At 41.5% G+C, this 17,894-nt stretch overlaps 2 protein-coding genes across 2 annotated transcripts; one reads left to right on the forward strand and one right to left on the reverse strand.

Moving 5' to 3' along the window:
• The first annotated feature begins 447 nt into the window (after nucleotides 1-447).
• Nucleotides 448-4,255, forward strand: LOC120292165 (probable inactive receptor kinase At2g26730). Its single transcript, XM_039310224.1, is given in 6 exon segments — nucleotides 448-878; nucleotides 881-1,365; nucleotides 1,367-1,565; nucleotides 1,568-1,897; nucleotides 3,134-3,539; nucleotides 3,541-4,255. Coding segments are annotated over 6 exon segments (1,980 nt in total). The 5' UTR covers nucleotides 448-574; the 3' UTR covers nucleotides 3,797-4,255.
• A 6,248-nt stretch (nucleotides 4,256-10,503) lies between these two features.
• Nucleotides 10,504-17,388, reverse strand: LOC104439099 (ABC transporter G family member 38). Its single transcript, XM_039310353.1, is given in 24 exon segments — nucleotides 10,504-10,761; nucleotides 10,866-11,120; nucleotides 11,316-11,487; nucleotides 11,571-11,798; nucleotides 11,907-12,040; nucleotides 12,158-12,241; nucleotides 12,326-12,616; nucleotides 12,704-13,044; nucleotides 13,460-13,618; nucleotides 13,708-13,864; nucleotides 13,957-14,060; nucleotides 14,141-14,301; nucleotides 14,399-14,715; nucleotides 14,789-15,070; nucleotides 15,402-15,463; nucleotides 15,466-15,702; nucleotides 15,803-15,893; nucleotides 15,972-16,025; nucleotides 16,108-16,184; nucleotides 16,269-16,428; nucleotides 16,536-16,620; nucleotides 16,722-16,810; nucleotides 16,920-17,040; nucleotides 17,216-17,388. Coding segments are annotated over 24 exon segments (4,077 nt in total). The 5' UTR covers nucleotides 17,374-17,388.
• Nucleotides 17,389-17,894: the final 506 nt, after the last annotated feature.

Raw genomic sequence — 17,894 nt, forward strand, 5'->3', positions numbered from 1 at the left:
AATTGTTTTTCGGCCACGACATGCGCGAGTGGAGAGGATGGCACCAACGTACGAATCCCCATAATCCGCGCGACATACGCTGCCTTGCTGCTTCTTTTTGTTTTTTTCCGGCAAATGTTTTTTTGGTCTGAGTTTTGGGTAAATTAGGGAAGGGGGAAAAAAGGTCAAAGGGAGGAAGGAAAAGTTGCGCAATTGCCAGCTAAGGACCTGCTCCCTGCTGCAGCTCTTCGCTGTTTTTCTCTCAGCTTCGTTTTTCCATCCTTCTTTACTTCACTTTTGTCCTCGTGATTCTCTCTCTCTCTCCCCTTTCAAAAGTTGCACACTCCCCTCCTCTCACTTCCCAACCCCTGTTTTCTCTCTCTACATTTCTCCTCCCCCTCCCCCTTCTCACTTCTTAGCCCCTGTTTTCTCTCTCTACATTTTCTCCCTCTCTGCCCCGTCCTCCATGGCTTCCGACCTCGGAGCGCCTCCTCGGCTTCTCGACCGCATCCGCAGGCTCGAAGCGTTCTGAAACCCTCCCTCGTTTTTCCACTCTCTCTCTATCTCTCTCTCTCTCTCTCTCTTTGTGTCTGCAATGGCGGGGTCGCTGGCATCCGGGTCGACCCTCTTCGTCTTCTTCCTGGCGGTCGCGGCGGCGCTGAGCTCCTGGGTCGGGTCGGAGCCGCCCGCCCAGGAGAGGCAGGCGCTCCTCGGCTTCATCCAGAAGGTCCCGCACGCCAAACGCCTCCGGTGGAACACCTCCGCCAACGCCTCCACCTGCGGCTGGGTCGGGGTCACGTGCGACGGGACCAACTCGTCCGTCGTCGAGCTCCGCCTCCCCGCCGTCGGCCTCGTCGGGCCCGTCCCGGAGGGCACCATCGGCGGGCTGTCCCAGCTCAGGTCCTCAGCCTCCGGTCCAACCGGCTCTCCGGCTCGGTCCCCTCGGACTTCTCGAACCTGACCCTCCTGCGCAGCCTCTACCTCCAGGGCAATAGCTTCGCCGGCGGGTTCCCGCCGGGCCTGACTCAGCTGACTCGGCTAATCCGGCTCGACCTCTCCTCCAACAACTTCTCGGGGCAAATCCCCTTCGGGGTCAACAATTTGACCCGCCTGACGCGCCTCTTCCTCCAGAACAACCAATTCTCCGGCAGTCTCCCCAGCATCAGCGCCGGCGGCCTCACCGACTTCAACGTCTCCAACAACCGCCTCAACGGCTCGATCCCGCCCTCCCTCGCGAAGTTCGACGCGTCCGCCTTCGCCGGCAACCTCGCCCTCTGCGGCGGTCCCCTCCAGGCCTGCAGCCCCTCCTTCTTCCCCCCTCCTGCTCCGCCGCCGAACCCGCCTTCGCCGAACCCCCTCCCAAGAAGTCCAAGAAGAAGAAGCTCCCACCGGCGCAATCGTCGCGATTGCAGTCGGCAGCGCCCTAGCCGCATTCTTGATTCTGTTCCTCCTGGTGCTGTGCATCCGCCGGCGCGGGCGCCCGCGGTCGCCGAAGCCCCCGAAGAACGTGGGGGCGGCGGGGCCGCCGAGGGCGGCGGCCGCGGAGGCCGGGACGTCGTCGTCCAAGGACGACATCACGGGGGCTCGGTGGAGGCGGAGAGGAACAAGCTGGTGTTCTTGGAAGGCGGGGTCTACAGCTTCGACCTGGAGGACCTGCTGCGGGCGTCGGCGGAGGTGCTGGGGAAGGGCAGCGTGGGGACGTCGTACAAGGCGGTGCTGGAGGAAGGCACGACGGTGGTGGTGAAGAGGCTGAAGGACGTGGCGGCGAGCAAGAAGGAGTTCGAGGGGACGATGGAGGTGCTGGGGAAGGTGAAGCACGAGAATGTGGTCCCCCTCAGAGCCTTCTACTACTCCAAGGACGAGAAGCTGCTGGTCTATGACTACATGGCCGCCGGTAGCTTGTCTGCTCTGCTCCACGGTAAATCCTCTTTCTTGTTCTTGTTCTTGTTCTTGTTCTTGTGCATTCTTGTTCTCAATTAGAGTTTCAACCTTTCTTGCAACTGGAACTCTGAATTTCGATCCCGAATTCGATCCGGCATGAGAATTGGTCATGGAAATGCGGGGAATTCGAGATCTTTCTCTTCCGGGCAGTTAGTAATTGTCTTTAGGGGGCCGTTTCTTTTTTCTCTTTTGGCTGTGAAAATTCCGCATCATTTTCCTGGACAGCGACCGGTTTGGTATCTAGCGTCGTGATTTGACCCTGCCGATGGCCTGAGCTGTTTTATTCGGGGACCATCACGGAGTAGTTCTTCAGCATTCATTGTCTGAAAATCGTTTTTCTCTTTAAGCTTAACATAACCGTAGTCGCTGTGGATGTCGGGTCGTTTAATGCCTCGGAGGGCATTACCGTAATTAAGCTAGCGTTAGAGGGGGCGAATCTGCACCGTAGAAGTAGCCATGGACGATCTGCATTGGCAAGAAGAACAGATGCTCTGCTAAAACCCAAAAAAAATCCTTTCTTTTGCTGGGCAAACATTCTTTGAGTGAAAACTACGCGCCCCGGCGCACGTTAGAGCGTGGGGTTGGTGTCCTGCTGGGAAATTGCTGAGGTGCCACTGACACAGCAACATGAGCTCTCATGATGCTGTGAGGTGTCACCGACACCCTCCTTTTTCTTTGGCTAACTTTTTCTGTGCGCCTTAGATGATGAAAGGCCACATGCTCTCCTATCCTCCTTTCTCTTTTGGGGGCCTTGATAGAGAAGTGGCGTCTCCTTTACCCTTTCTCCCTCCCCTCAAATCCCACCTCATAAAGGCCTCATTTTTTACCCATTTGTCCCTGCCTCAATTATTTTCTTTGAACTGCCAAAAACAGAGGAGGTGGTCTTGGGAAAACTGACTTTGAGCTTGGCATTGTACAAAATGGTATTTGCCAGAGAATGTTCTTGTTGCATCGGTTAAAGTTTACAGCAGATATGCTAAGAAGTGTTTGAATTGAAATGAAAGTAAATTTTCTGAGTCCAATTTGGTTGTAATTCTTGGAATTATTCTCCGTTCTATCAGAAATGTGATGCTAAACACATTGAAAAGATCCTTATATTGTGAAGCTTGATTGGAATGTTTACTGGGGCCAAGAAAATTGCTAAGCATGGTGAAATCAGGAAACTCCTACTAATAATCTTCTTGCGTTTGCATCGCATGACATTGCATTGCAGGCAGTAGAGGATCAGGGCGTACACCACTGGACTGGGAGAACCGGCTTAAGATTGCAATTGCCACGGGAAGAGGCCTAGCACACCTTCACGCGGCTGGCAAGGTGGTCCATGGCAACATCAAGTCCTCCAATGTCTTGCTCCGGCCCGACCACAATGCCTGCGTCTCAGATTTTGGACTGAACCCTTTGTTTGGCACCGCGGCCCCGCCCAATCGGGTTGCTGGTTACCGGGCCCCTGAGGTTGTGGAGACCCGGAGGGTCACGTTCCAATCCGATGTGTACAGCTTCGGGGTCTTGTTGCTGGAGCTGTTGACGGGCAAAGCACCCAATCAGGCCTCCCTTGGGGAAGAGGGCATCGACCTGCCCAGGTGGGTCCAGTCGGTCGTGCGCGAGGAGTGGACGGCGAGGTCTTGACGTGGAGCTCATGAGGTACCAGAACATCGAGGAGGAGATGGTGCAGCTGCTGCAGATTGCCATGTCCTGCGTTGCGGTTGCGCCCGACCAGAGACCGCCCATGGTGGAGGTGGTCCGGATGATGGAGGAGATGAACCGGGGCGAGACAGACGACGGGCTAAGGCAGTCCTCGGATGACCCGTCGAAAGGATCGGACGGCCAGACCCCGCCCACGGAGTCGAGGACGCCACCCATTGGCATCACGCCTTAAAGCTCAAAGCTTTAAAACACATTCTTGCGATTTATTGAGTTGGGTCTTTTCCTCAGAAACGTGCACAGGGTGAGTAAATAACAGATTCTCAAGTTTCCATCCATTTCCATTTCCATTTCCATTTCCATTTCAATCTGATAGAAGGGTCAATTTAATTTTTTTTTTTTTTGGGTCCAAATTTCTTCTCTGTTCTTGAAATCTGCAAGGGGTTTTTCAACTTTTTCCTTTTTGCCTGGTGGGAATTGTGAATTGATTCTTAGAAGGGAGGGGAGGGCAAGTTGGGAAGTTCACTGGGAAGGGGAAGTTCCATGACCTTAATTGGAATCGACCAGCGAACACTTTGATGCGTTTGTAGTTGGTTTTATTTAAATTCTTTTCTTTATCATCGTCACCTCATATATCAATGTAGTACTATCTCTCTTCTCTAACCTCAGGGATTTTCTTCTCTTCATGTGTTTATTTTTGTCCTTATTTTTAATTTAATTTGGGGCATTTTGACCAACTGGGTTGTTGAAATAATTTCACCTAATATTGCCAATCTTGTGTTTTGTACTCACCTAAAAAATGCCAAAATTTTGGATTTATCTGATTTTTCCCCGCTGGACCTGCGTATTAGGTCGGCCAATTTGCAAATGCTTTTTTGATTAAGGATAATTTAATGTATTGGAAGCGTATCAGATTTGGACGTTATTGCGCTCACTTGATTGGTGTTGACAACTCAACTGGGCAACTTTGTTAATGCTATAAAATAAAAGGAATGGTTCAAAGCTGGCCAGGCCATTTTGTTTATTGGCAAAAAATGGGAGAAGAGAACAAGGCAGGCCAATTAGCCGTACGACACTAAATAATTTTTTTGAAATAGTTAGACTTCTTTTTGTCCATGTATAATTTTCATATAGTGGTACTGACACAGACACGCGACACAATACGTCGACGTATGTCATTTCTTAAAAATAGAGAATTTCGACACGTTCCGACACGTTATATATTAAATATATTTAAAATAGCAGAATTAATTTACACGAAAAATATTAAATAATATCATTCATTATTTTAATTTGTTACAATAATACACAAAACTTAGAGGAAAAAAACATTTTTAAAGAAAAATGCTTAAATGATATTTTTAAATTTATTTATTTATCATATATAGCATTTTTATTACTTCTTTCATAGTAAAAGACTTTAAAAAGAAAATAAAACAATTCTAAAAAAAAAAAAACTAAAAAAAATATTGATCTATTGCGTGTATATTTATAACAATTTTATTACTTCTTTTATTACTTCTTTTATGTATATTTATATTTTGACCCTCTAAGTATTATAAATTTTTAAAATTGACTCAGGTGCGTGTCGAATCACGTGTCGAAATTCTGGACTCGCGTGTCGGAGAGAGTTGATCACGTGTCGGATTTTTAAACACTCGTTGGGACTGCGTGTCGGAGCATGTCGGGATGTGTCGGAGCGTATCAAACATGTGTTGAAGTGTCGGACACAACACGGAGGCTTTGGAGGTGTCCGTCTTTACATAGATAATTTTTACACTTTCTAGGTGAATTCATTTACTGTTTTAATTTGTCTAAATGAGATCTTTTATCGCGCAATTTTTTTAATCAAGTCCCTTTGACCCCAAATCCACTCGAATCCCAATTTACATGGCCGTCGGAGATGTTGTGAGGTGACGTGGATAAAAATTTTCATATTCGAATGTCCATATCGGGATATACATTGACTAAATTTTATCCACATCATCCTCTGATCCAACCATACATGCTCACGGGCATATCCAAATATTTTATCAGCATTATACCTTGGTGGTCATGTTAGTTGAATTTAGTATAAAATGTCGAATGGGTTTGATTAGAAAACTCGTGAAAATGATGAGATAATATAAGAATATAGGGACTTAAATAGAAAAAAAAGGGGGTGAAAAAACAATAGAAAAAATCTACTAAAAATCCCAAATCATGCCTATTATGACACATTTGTCCTTCTTCTTTTTTGTGACATGAAAATCCCAAAATATGCTTATTTTGACACATTTACTCTGGAATTTTTTTTTCAACACAAAAAACTTTAAATTTATATCTATGTGACTCATTTATCCTTCACATGGCTTTTTTAGCCAAAATAACTTCATTTTTATTTAACTTAAGACATGTGAACACCATGATCTAGGCAAATTTTTAACGGTGTTCATTGATGGAATCCCAAACCTTTATATATATCCCAAATGTATTTCCATTTTGACAAAAACCCCAAAATATGTTCATTTTGACAAAACCCCAAAGTATGTGACACGTATAACAAAACCTTAAAGTATGCCTATTTTGACACATTTATCGTAAACTTTTTATTTTGACATAAAAAATCAAAATTTATAACTATATGACACATGTACTCTTCATATGATTTTTTTAGCCAAACCAACTTCTTTTTTTATTTAACTTAAGCCATGTGGATGTCATGATGTAAGCAAATTTTTAACGGTGTTTATTGACAGAATCTTAATGGAGAAAAAATATGTTATATAAGTATAAATTTAGAATTTTTGATGACATAAAAAAAAAAAAAAAGTTGGAGTCCAAGTGTCATAATAGGTCTAATTTAGGTTTTTCTCAAAAATAATTTTTTTTTGGGAGAGATGGGAGAGAGAGAGAGAGATATGGGGAACACCCTGTCCGGGCATCGGGTCCCCCTTTTCATCGCCTTATGAAATGGGGAACGACTTTTGACTCTACTACGTACGTCGATTATCTCTTGTTTTATCTGATGTTTATGTTTTACTTTTTCACTTTCGATTGGTAAAAAGCTTAGCTTAGCAGAGAATCAAACTTCTTGAGAAATGGACAGAAGAGAGCCGGTCAAGCTTTTAGGCTGTGGGGGTGGATCTCATTGGGGGACGTGCTTCTTGGGAAAGTCACGCTCCCGAAAGAAAAAGCATTGAGTTTGGCGCACCGAAAGCATCTCCTTGTAGCCAAAGCGCCACGCTTTCGTTTTTTGCTTCTTCTTCATGCTTAAGCTTTCTCTTCCCCCTTTGTAGAATGCATTTGCTTCATGGGAATTACCCGTTTTGAATTTGAAGGGAACAATTGATGTATTGGGGCGACTTTCACTTGAAGTAAATCATGTCCCCCATTGGAATTACTAATCTTGATCTAGCATTCCTTTCGACATCCAGTTGAAATGCTCTTATATTAATACATGCGGCAGATAAATATGAAACGGATATGATATGAAAAGTCCTTATGTATTGATACGTCAGCATTTTAACGGAGGATTGGACATAATGTTAAGGAATGATAGATTTGGGTTGGAGATATTGGTTTGGAAATTTTTGTGAGAAAAAAAAAAAGCTAGGTAAATATGTCAAGGATATATCAATTATGATTTTTAATGGTATTAATCTTAAAAGAAAAGAAAGAAAGAAGATTGACCAATCTACTACTAATCTACTTTTCAGACTACTTTTCACTATTCAAAACTACAAATAAGTATAGCATACACCTTCAGTGAAAAGGAAACTTTGCACGAGCGATCTCATGCATCATCGATTCGAGAGATCGGGTTGATTATAATTCTCAATCAAAGACGGATGCTTCCATTTGAATAATACATCCTACCCATCGACGATGTATGCTCTATTCCCCCAACATCCAGTTGAAATGCCCTTATATTAATACATGCGGTAGATAAATATGAAACAGATCTGACATGGAAAGTCCTTATGTATTGATACGTCAGCATTTTAACGGGGGATTGGACACAATGTTAAGGAATGATAGATGGGTCGGAGATATTGGTTTGGAAATTTTTGTGAGAAAAAAAAAAGCTAGGTAAATATGTCAAGGATATACCAATTGTGATTTTTAATGATAGTAATCTTAAAAGAAAAGAAAGAAAGATGATTGACCAATCTACTACCAATCTACTTTTCAGACTACTTTTCACTATTCAAAACTACAAATAAGTATAGCATACACCTTAAGTGAAAATGAAACTTTGTACGAGCGATCTCATGCATCGTCGATTCGAGAGATTGGATTGATTATAATTCTCAATCAAAGACGGATGCTTCCATTTGAATAATACATCCTACCCATCGACGATGTATGCTCTATTCCCCCGAAATTATTAACCAATTGATTCCATTATGATATAAATGGCGGGCCACGACATGGAGTAGACCATATTTGGTTTTAATCACCACTTTTAGGTGGGACTATGCGAGGGGGCAAAGATGCCCTTTTACACGTAAAACCTACGTGCTTAAGTTCAAGTTTGGTGGGAATATTAGATGGGGCGATGTCCTTATAAATAAATGAGACATAAGCGTAAACCATAATCCACACAACACATCATTTTCCCTTTTCTGCCCGATCCATGATGCTTTCTCCCATTGATCAATTCAATGGCCCCACTCCCACATGAACACACCACTGAATCTATGTCCCATCATATAAACTGATTGGCATCATTGTCCAATGGGAGCTGAGGAAAAATTTTTATGATTAGTCCCCAAAGTTTTTCTTGATATGAGGAGGATTCTTCAATAAGTTGGATGGCAATGGAAAAATTTACGACAAACAAAAAAAGAAAGAAGAAAGACAGAAAGCTGAAAAGAAAATGACCCCACCACGAATTGACACCTTTTATTATCTCACAAGTTGGAAATTTGTGGTTTTTTTTTTTTTTTGGGTATTGCATTTTATGGCTTGAAGCACTCGAATATGTTGTTGAAGTTTTATATATGGAAAACTAGATTTAATCCCACGTCTCTTGCAATTTTTGAAGTTCTCGTTTAATCTCTATCAAATTAAAACAATGAATGATAGTAACAAATGTTAGAGTAATGTTTTTAATATAAATTAATTATATACTCTTATTATTATTATTATTATTATTATTATTATTATTATTATTATTATTATTATTATTATTATTATTATTATTATTTATTTTGACATTTATATATAAAAATATATATTTAATATATAATGTATTATAACATGTCGAAATTCTTCAATTTTTTTTTTTATAAATGATGTGTCGTGCCGTGTCACATCACATGTCGCATGTCTATACCAATGTTACTCCAAAAGTACTTATCTTGAATACTTTAATATTTTTTACTTTTTATTTTCTTTTCGTTTTCCTTCTTCTTCTTCTTCAACCAATTGCTAGCCATAATAAACCAGCCACAAGCGAAGCCAAGGCCTCGTCAACATTTGGTGAGACTCAAGCTCACCGATCCATGTTATGATTGGTAATCGGCTATTGCCGAGGCCAGGTGACTAGCGACGGGGAAGGAAAAAAGAAAAAAAATTAAAATTTTGATTTTTTCTATGCCATGAAATAAAATTATGAGATTGAAATCACTTTCCAAATGAGATTCAAATACTAGAAAGCGTTTTCGAACACATATCACAAAATAAAAGAAAACTATACATTTTCTAAAAAATGATTTTTGGAAAGTACTTTCCTATGTCATAAAGTTTTCACTGAAATAAACATACCTAAAATTTTAAAACAATTGACAACGGTCTTACAAAGTTTCATATGGCATCAAGGTATGAGTTGTTGATTTTCAATTTTTCCGGACCCCCTATTTATCTCCTCTCTTATTATATATTTCCACCGAGTGCTCGTCCACTGGTGCAGTACATTCACCTAATAATTTTACCGTTTCAAATAGATTGTACTTTCTCACGATGAGTATGAGTTTTGTTATTTCTATTTTACAGTTCACCTACTAATTGTGGTTCGCACATAAAGTTTAGCTCCCTAAGTATGCGTTTCCCAAGCCCTTTGGGGCCCCAAAACCCATTTGGTAAATGCAATTCATCACATTTTAGAGTTGCTTTGGAAAGATGCAATTGCATCTCTAAAGCTCTCTAAAAGTGTTTAGTCCAAGGCAAATTTAGAGATATTTTTGAATGCTATATTTTCGTAACGTAAATAGATTTTTTTCTTCAACCTTTGCCCTCTTTTGCCCTCGCTCAACTTCATCTGGAAATGCCTTCAAAAACCCTAACGTTGCCTCAGCTACTAACGAGTAAATGGCGAGTAGCCAACGTGCCACCGACGTCCCTCGAGAGGTCATGGAAAACCCTTCCTAAATAGACTACAATCGTGCAGGGACGGTGAATTTTCTCTACTAAACTAAGCGAAGACGCATTAGAACTAGATACGCAGACTATTCATGTCTGCACTAATTGGGTAAGCAGAGATCGGTGTGCAGCGGGTGCCGAAAGCCTTAAGATGAATTCTCGTTCTTGCTCCCCCACCTTCGCGTAGTAAGGCAATCAGCGCATTAAGTTTGCTTTGCGACTGTCATTGGAGCGGATCGATTCTCATTCTTGCTCCCCCTCCCTCGCGTATAAGGCAATAAACGCATCAAGTTTGCTTTGCGACCGTCACTGGATTGCTGAATCTTTATAAGGTCATCTTTGAGGAAAACTAGTTCATGTTGTGCTTGTCATAAAAATGTTGTCTGAAGAGTAGTCAGAAATTGGAACAAAATCAGTGCCGGCAGTTTCCTACTGATACGTGCTCAAGAAATCAAGCAAACGCATAGATCCACAAGCCGGTCAACACAAAGTTCATTAAATTAGCATGACAACCGGATGAATAACACAAAGCAAATGTCGGGAACAAAATTTATTACAAATGTGCTTTCAGAACATAATTAGACTTTTCGACTTTGCCTATCTCTTCTGAAAGTTCAAAGCCTTCATAGCATAGACATATACACTAAGAAAGAGCAGTACAAATCCAATCAATACGACTGATACCACCCACAAGAAGTCGTATCTGAAGCCGAAATAATCCCTAAGATACTCCGCAACCGTCTCCCCCGAGTCAAACTTGTTATGCATATCACCATATTGTGCAGTGACCATGCCGTACATACTCCAAGAGACCGGGCATATCCATGCATACCACCTCAACCACACAGAAATTCTCTGCAACAGGAAGAAAAGACCATTAAGGTAGAATTAACCAGTGTGATCCTCGTCAAAATCAAATCTACAAAGCAGGGTGCGAAGGCGAATAGGCAAAACTTTACCGTCCTGGGAATCACCATGCCTGAGAAGAGAGTCCATACTGAGTAGAGCATGCCAGAGGATACCGCGGCGATCACTTGGTTAGGACTAACTGCTATGATCATCATCCCAAAGTACACAAAGTACAAGATGGAGATGAACGAGAAGAACAGGTTTAAAAAGAACCTCGTAGCTGTCCATTCATATCCCATCATCGCGAATATTATGGTCCCATAAATAACAGCCTGAACTATTGTATATGGAATCTCAATTGCAACCTGAAAATCAGTAAGGATCATTCGCGAACACTGTAAAGTAAGGATCAGATTCAGAGTACTCATGCCTAAAGCTCATTCTGCTGTCCTTAAGTGGCTCATAACATCATACGTATGTTATGAATTGAAGCCACTCAGCTCTATGACTTAGTCTCCTACTATGTTGATTTCTATGAATCAATAAACATACTTAATCACCTGTGCCATCGCATAAGGAAAAGAAGAGTACATTCCAGCCGCATGCTCTCGATAGTACACAAGTCTTTCAGTCACTATTACTGGACGCGCCAGAGAAACACTTTGTGTTCCTACAAACATGAGTGTAGAGAACATAGCTCCCACTCCGTTAAATATATCCTCTTTTGAGCTCCTGCGTGATGAATCTCATTCATGATTGCTCAATAAACAATAACATGATGAGAGATGACTTGGGTTTCTTTTTATGTATCATACCTTTTGGATCCGAAATCCCAGAATAGAAAGCCAAATACCAAGGCCGCTGACACGGTGAAAAAAAACCGTGCTGCTGTATACGGCACATTCCGCCAGTAGGATTTGTGCTGTTTCCATAAGCAAGCTTTGAACTGACATAGGAAGGATTGTGAGTACTTTGAGGGAAAACTAAGGGGATGTGAATAGAGAGAAGGCACACTCAATTCCCCAATTAAAGCTTCATTTCTCCTGCACCATAAGTCCTTGACGTGAGATATTTTAATGAAAATCCTGTCCACTGTTCCTCTCCTTATAAAGAAATAAGAGAAGATTTTTATTTTTATTTTTTATTGATACCTATAAAGTTCTGATCTCTTGTACTCATCTGCAAAACTTACACCCAAGATCTCTTCTTGTGCCCTTGCAGTGACTTCCATCACCCAGTTTGCAGGATTAGTATCGTCTCCTATTCTTACAACTCCAGGTATGCTCTTCAAAAACCACCAATTTGGACAAAAATGAGTCGGCCAATGTGATTATGAGGTATATAAAAATGATATTAACTGCATATATAAGTGGATCAGGATTTATTTAATGCAAATGTCCACCTCGAAATAGGTTATCAGTGTACGACATTGCGGTCCCAAAGGACCTGTGTATATTTCTCTTCCACCCCGGGTCAATAGGATCAACTGCGGTTAGTTCAAAAAGCCAAAGTTATGTTCCTTGCCGAAAGATGTACTTAAAGAAAGCATGTCTAGTGTCGCTGATGTTACCTCATCAAAGGATTCAAATATGTCAAGACTTGGTTGATGAATTGTGCACACTACTGTCCTTCCTGTATCAACGGTGCTTCTTATGGTTCTCATCACAATGGCAGCTGCTCGGGCATCAAGGCCTGAAGTTGGCTCATCCATGAAAATTATCGATGGGTTGGCAACAAGCTCAACCGCAATGGTTAACCTTTTCCGTTGCTCCACCGAAAGTCCATTAAGATTCGAAACTCCGACGAGAGCATTTCTTAGAGGCATCAGCTCAATTAAGTCCATCACCTCCTCTATGAAAAGCTGCATTGTTCACACATATACAGCAGTTATTACCATCAACCAAAAGCTCATGAGATTATGCAGCTAAACACGCAGAATTAAATGCACCTCTCGTGTCTTTGAGTCAGTCTCTTGAGGCAATCGGAGCCATGCTGAATAGAGAAGGGACTCGTACACAGTAACAAAAGGAGAATGTATGTCTTCCTGTTCGCAGTACCCGGAGATCCGAGCGAAAGTTTCCTGCTCCTTTTGGTGACCCGATATGGTGATGTTTCCTTCTATGTATCCACCGGTCTTCCTTCCAGCCAATACATCGAGTAATGTAGTCTTTCCAGCACCACTAACTCCCATGAGTGCCGTCAGAACTCCTGGTCTGAAAGCTCCACTAACTCCATTCAGAAGCATTAACCGATTCTGCTGAGAATCTTGGAATCCCTGCAAGTTCATATTTTATGGATAACCATTGAATTTGTGACCAACAAGTCTTGTCCACAAGTCACTGAGTCCCAAACAAAATGTTGAAATATCATCCCTCATCGATCGACAATGGGTCCTAAATGCTCTTTATATTTATGTGATCTCCCTCCACCTATTAACTTAAGCTTTTGAGTTGGACTTTCTAACATGGCATCAGAGCCAGCTATCCCTTACGTGAAGGTGCGTGGTAAAAAAAATTCCATATGAATCTGCATAGTCAAAATTCCACATGCAGCTCATAATTCCACTTGCACGTGAGAGGAAGTGTTGAAATATCATCCCACATTGATTCACAATGAGTCCTAAATACTCTTCATATTCATGTGGTCTCCCTCCACCTATTAGTTTAAGCTTTTGGGTGGGACTTTTAACACAAAAGCGTGAGTACCTCTGGCATATCAACAGAATATGTGACATTCTCAAAGGTCATGGACAACGGAGTAAACGGGAGAAACGTTCTTTTTCTGCCTCCTCCATCTTCTCTAGTCTTGTGTTTTTCGTTCAAGACTTCTTCTGTCATAAAAATGGCTTGTGATTTCCCATACTCTGCAGCAAAAGTTCAGTGTGCTTAGAATTATCAATTGTGGGAACCCTCGATGAAATCAGCAGCTCAGCTCCTAATGATTTTAGCTTACGATTGAGATAAGAAAGTGCGAGAGTGCTGACAACATTTAACAGAACGATGAAGCCAATCGATGCACCAAGGCTGATCCAATACCAACTTGGATCCGTGAACAAGCCTCGTAATCTCAATAGAGCTATTCCCAGAGTCTCTTGTGTTCCTTCGAGGACCTATATGGATTTCATAGATCAATTATACACTTTCCACAAAAATTTACAGGAGAAACAGCATATTATTACAATAACAACAATTGATGGCGTACATGACTCCAAGATTCACCAAGAAATTCATTTACTGAGATGGCGGCTTGCGTGTACATTAGCGGAGATGTCCAGAAGCCCCATATCAGCCACTTCTTCATTCTTGCTGAAAGGAAGACCAGGGTCATAGGACTTCTGAGGCAAATAAAACCAGTACTCTCTATCTTTTAATGATAAAGGCCATACCTTTTGATAAGACAAACCCACCAAATGTTAGAACCCAAATTATTACGAAGCTTCCAGCAGTGTTTGCAATGATATGGTCCCGGCTCAGCGTGGCTGTGCATCGAAAAAGTGTGTATGACATTTGTCCACTTAACACAAGTGCCAAGTATTGCTTTAGCAACCTGAACAATAAATCAACAAGTCAATGGAAGCAATCCACCAATACTAGAGATTACATGAATGAGAAATGTTTTGCACAAATTGGGTGATGAAACTCGCCTTGTGACACTACGATCAAAACCTATTACAAAATAAGTTGTGCAAACCACAAGAGCGACTTCTATGAAGGATAAAGGCAAACAGAGGATGGATGACGGCAATGAGAATGCCCATGAAGGATAAAAATGGAGATCCCTTTGCTTGTAGAACACAGGAAGCTTATCAATCGTGTTTGGAAGCTCGAAAAATCCAGCGAATAATAGCAAGTGGATCAAGAAATAGAGTGCACCAAGCTGCACCGCTCCATCTTCCACTGAATGATGCTGCTTTCTAGCTTGTCCAAATACCATTGCCAGAATGATTGAACAGATCCAAAGCTGACATGCCAATTAGATGAGGTCAAAAATTTTGGAGTTCATAAAAAAGCCTATAAAAATAAACTTCACTTACTTGAACTATCTTTAATATGTGTAATTTGGCATCCCTCTTCATTAGAGTTGCTTCCCTCGACAGGCAGGCTTTCAATAGTTCCCTCTTGCTAGCACCATACTTAGATTTCGTCAAAGCTGCAGCATGATTCTTTGACCTATCAAATGGGATCCTCAGCTCCTCTTCATTAGCTCTTCCCACATGAAATGACTTGAAGGCCTCAACAAACTCAGCAACTGGAATATAACGATAAAGCGATTCTTCTTTGACCCAGTACTGCCTCTGATCCTTTCTTGAAGTCACCTTTTTAATCACAGTTGAAGCAAAAGTTAGGCAGGCATAATTTGCTTGTCCAGGGGCAGTTCGTCACTTGGAGAAGAATACTAGAGAGCCGACAGAAAGCAGATCATGCAACTTAAACTCATGTATTGCTTGGATAATAGAATACCCAATGCTCCACCGTGGAATTCATGTTAGCTCAGAAATTTTACTATTCCTCCTAGAAATGTTTTCAAAAATGAAGTGAGTGGCTGACAAATGGAAAAGTTTGCCAAACAATTGCCTTCCAAAATAATAAAGGAACTAAGCTAGCAATACCACATAAATGAAACTTATGTCATTAAATCACACGTACTTCCTGTAGATAGTCAGCAACGCCTTTCCTGTCAGGACATTTGAAGCCCATAGATTCAAAAATTCGAGAATGCATTCACGTGGGCCATGGTACACAATTTGTCCTTCCGCAAGGAGTAAAACGTCATCAAAGAGCTCATAAGTTTCTGGAGGTGGCTGGAGAAGGGAGATGAGAGCAGTCTTGCTAAATATGTTAATGGATTGCCTGATAGAATTTACTATCTGAAAGGTGGTCGAACTGTCGAGACCAGTTGATATATTGTCCATGAAAAGCACATTCACAGGACCAACCAGCATTTCCCCTGAACCAATTAAATCAGAAAAGAAGAAGTGTAAATAGGTAACCAAAGCGCACCAAACTTAGCCATCTTATAAGAGAATTACATCCATGCGGTTCTTTACCAGTAGTAACACGTTTCTTTTGTCCTCCAGAAATGCCCCTTATCATTGCATCTCCTACCATAGTATCAGCACAAACTTCAAGTCCTAAAATCTGGGAGAAAACAGTGCTTGGATCAGTGCAATGTGTGAAATCTAAGATCTAAATAGCTCTACAAAAGGTTTATCTTACCCTAAGAACATAATCAGTAACCGTATCTTCCTTGTGTTCCTTCAAAACTGATGCCTGTGCAACAATACATTCTCATCATGAGAATATAAGGAAAAACAGAAGGATAATGTCTCCAAGTCAAGTAAGATATATCTACCTTCATCAGAGCATCGATATAAGGATCTGGCTTAATTTTCAATAACTTCTCCCTTCTTAGAAGTTCTGTAAGCATATCTGCAGGTTGTGGATTTGGTAGAAGTCATGAAGATGCCAATTCTGCATGTCTAACAGCTCTATTATTTGCAAATTTTAACTTACCGTAGCTAGAACCAACTCCTTGACATTTTGCAGAGAAGGCCAATGTTTCTCTAACAGTCATCTGGGGAATGTGGATGTCGTACTGGCTAATGTAAGCAGCTGTCCTTTCTGGCACGAACTCGTGCATTTTGTGCCCGTTGTATGTAACTTCTCCTGAAAACTATAATTGACAAGGAAAATATGAGATGATTGAAGACTGACGCAAATACCAAATGCCATAGGAACTAAATGTTCTGGAAGAAAAATTCTGGAAGAAGGTTGTCGTACGTTCAGTTCCGGATCTAGCTTTCCCATCAAAGCTTTGAGTAAGGTGGTTTTGCCTGAGCCAGGTGGTCCCAGCAGCAAGGTCATTCTGCAAACAATTTAAGAAGTGTGCAATCTTAATATTTATGGACCCGACAGGATTAACAAAAGTGAAGAAAGTTGGCTAAATGATTAATCAAAATAAGGTACCTTCCAGGTCCTAAAATACCACTGACGTTACGAAGAACAGAAAACCTTCTCTTATGACTTGGAAGGAGATGAAGATAATTTCCTACATCCTTTACGACAGAACAGACAATCACTATGAAAGCCTCAAGAATGACAACACCAAAAGAACAAGAGAAAAAAACTCATAATTGAATTTTCGTTCCAGTTCTAAAGGAGTACCTCTAGCCAGTTGACAAAGGAATTGAATACTGTCGGTAAAGCTCTATCACCCACATAAGCTTCTGCCTCAACATTGAGATTCTGGAATCGAACCTCAATTGTAGGTAATTTGAGACAAACCCTGTTCTTCAAAAAATATAAATAAAACGTATATACTTGAAATACAGATAAGGCGGGAATTTGCATATGATTTTTTCGACTTGCAATATCATCTATATAAACTTCTCGCAAAAAGAATCATCTTGATAAAGGCATGATTAGCATCATCTCATTCGTCTAATACTAGTACACCTAACCTGTCTATCCTGTTCTTGAGCTTCTGCAGAAATTCTTCGTTGGTATCACCACTCTTCAGAAACATATCCAGTAAACCTTGCCTCTCCTCAAACCCGAGTTTCTTGAGGTCTGTTTCTTTAAGATCTCCTGTAACTCCATGCAGAACTGCTTTCTGCATTCTCTGGTATGTTGGCAGACGCTCAAGAGCAGCCCATTTGAGAGCTTCTTCATCATCTTCTCGATTCCTACTGCCACTGTGAATGCTATGTGCATTTGAATAAGTCCTAATGGGCCCTAGCTCCATCGTCTGCCTCGCAATCCACAGATTCAGGAATGTAGAACTCCCCAAATCATATGCTTATTGTCTTCCATTTATATTAGTTTCTGACGTCCCAAGATAGCAAGAGACGGTATCATCAGATTATGTTTCTTAATAGGAACGAGGAATATATGAACACCTTAAATACCCTGTGAGATTTGGCATTGAATGACTTCATTAAAAATTGTAATCTTGGAAATTGAAAATGTCTATATTTTGGAAGCACCTTCCTTAAGTGGAAGTTTACCAATTTTGGTGCTCTTCACTGCTTTATCTGTGGCTCTGAGGATTAGTATAATCTGGTCGGGCTTCAAGTTCAATGTAACTAAACGCCAATTTCCAATGTGAGTCAGGTTTACCTTTCAGTCAATAGCCATTCC

Source organism: Eucalyptus grandis, chromosome 3 (assembly GCF_016545825.1).
Source record: "Eucalyptus grandis isolate ANBG69807.140 chromosome 3, ASM1654582v1, whole genome shotgun sequence".
In the NCBI taxonomy this organism is placed as follows: Eukaryota; Viridiplantae; Streptophyta; class Magnoliopsida; order Myrtales; family Myrtaceae; genus Eucalyptus; species Eucalyptus grandis.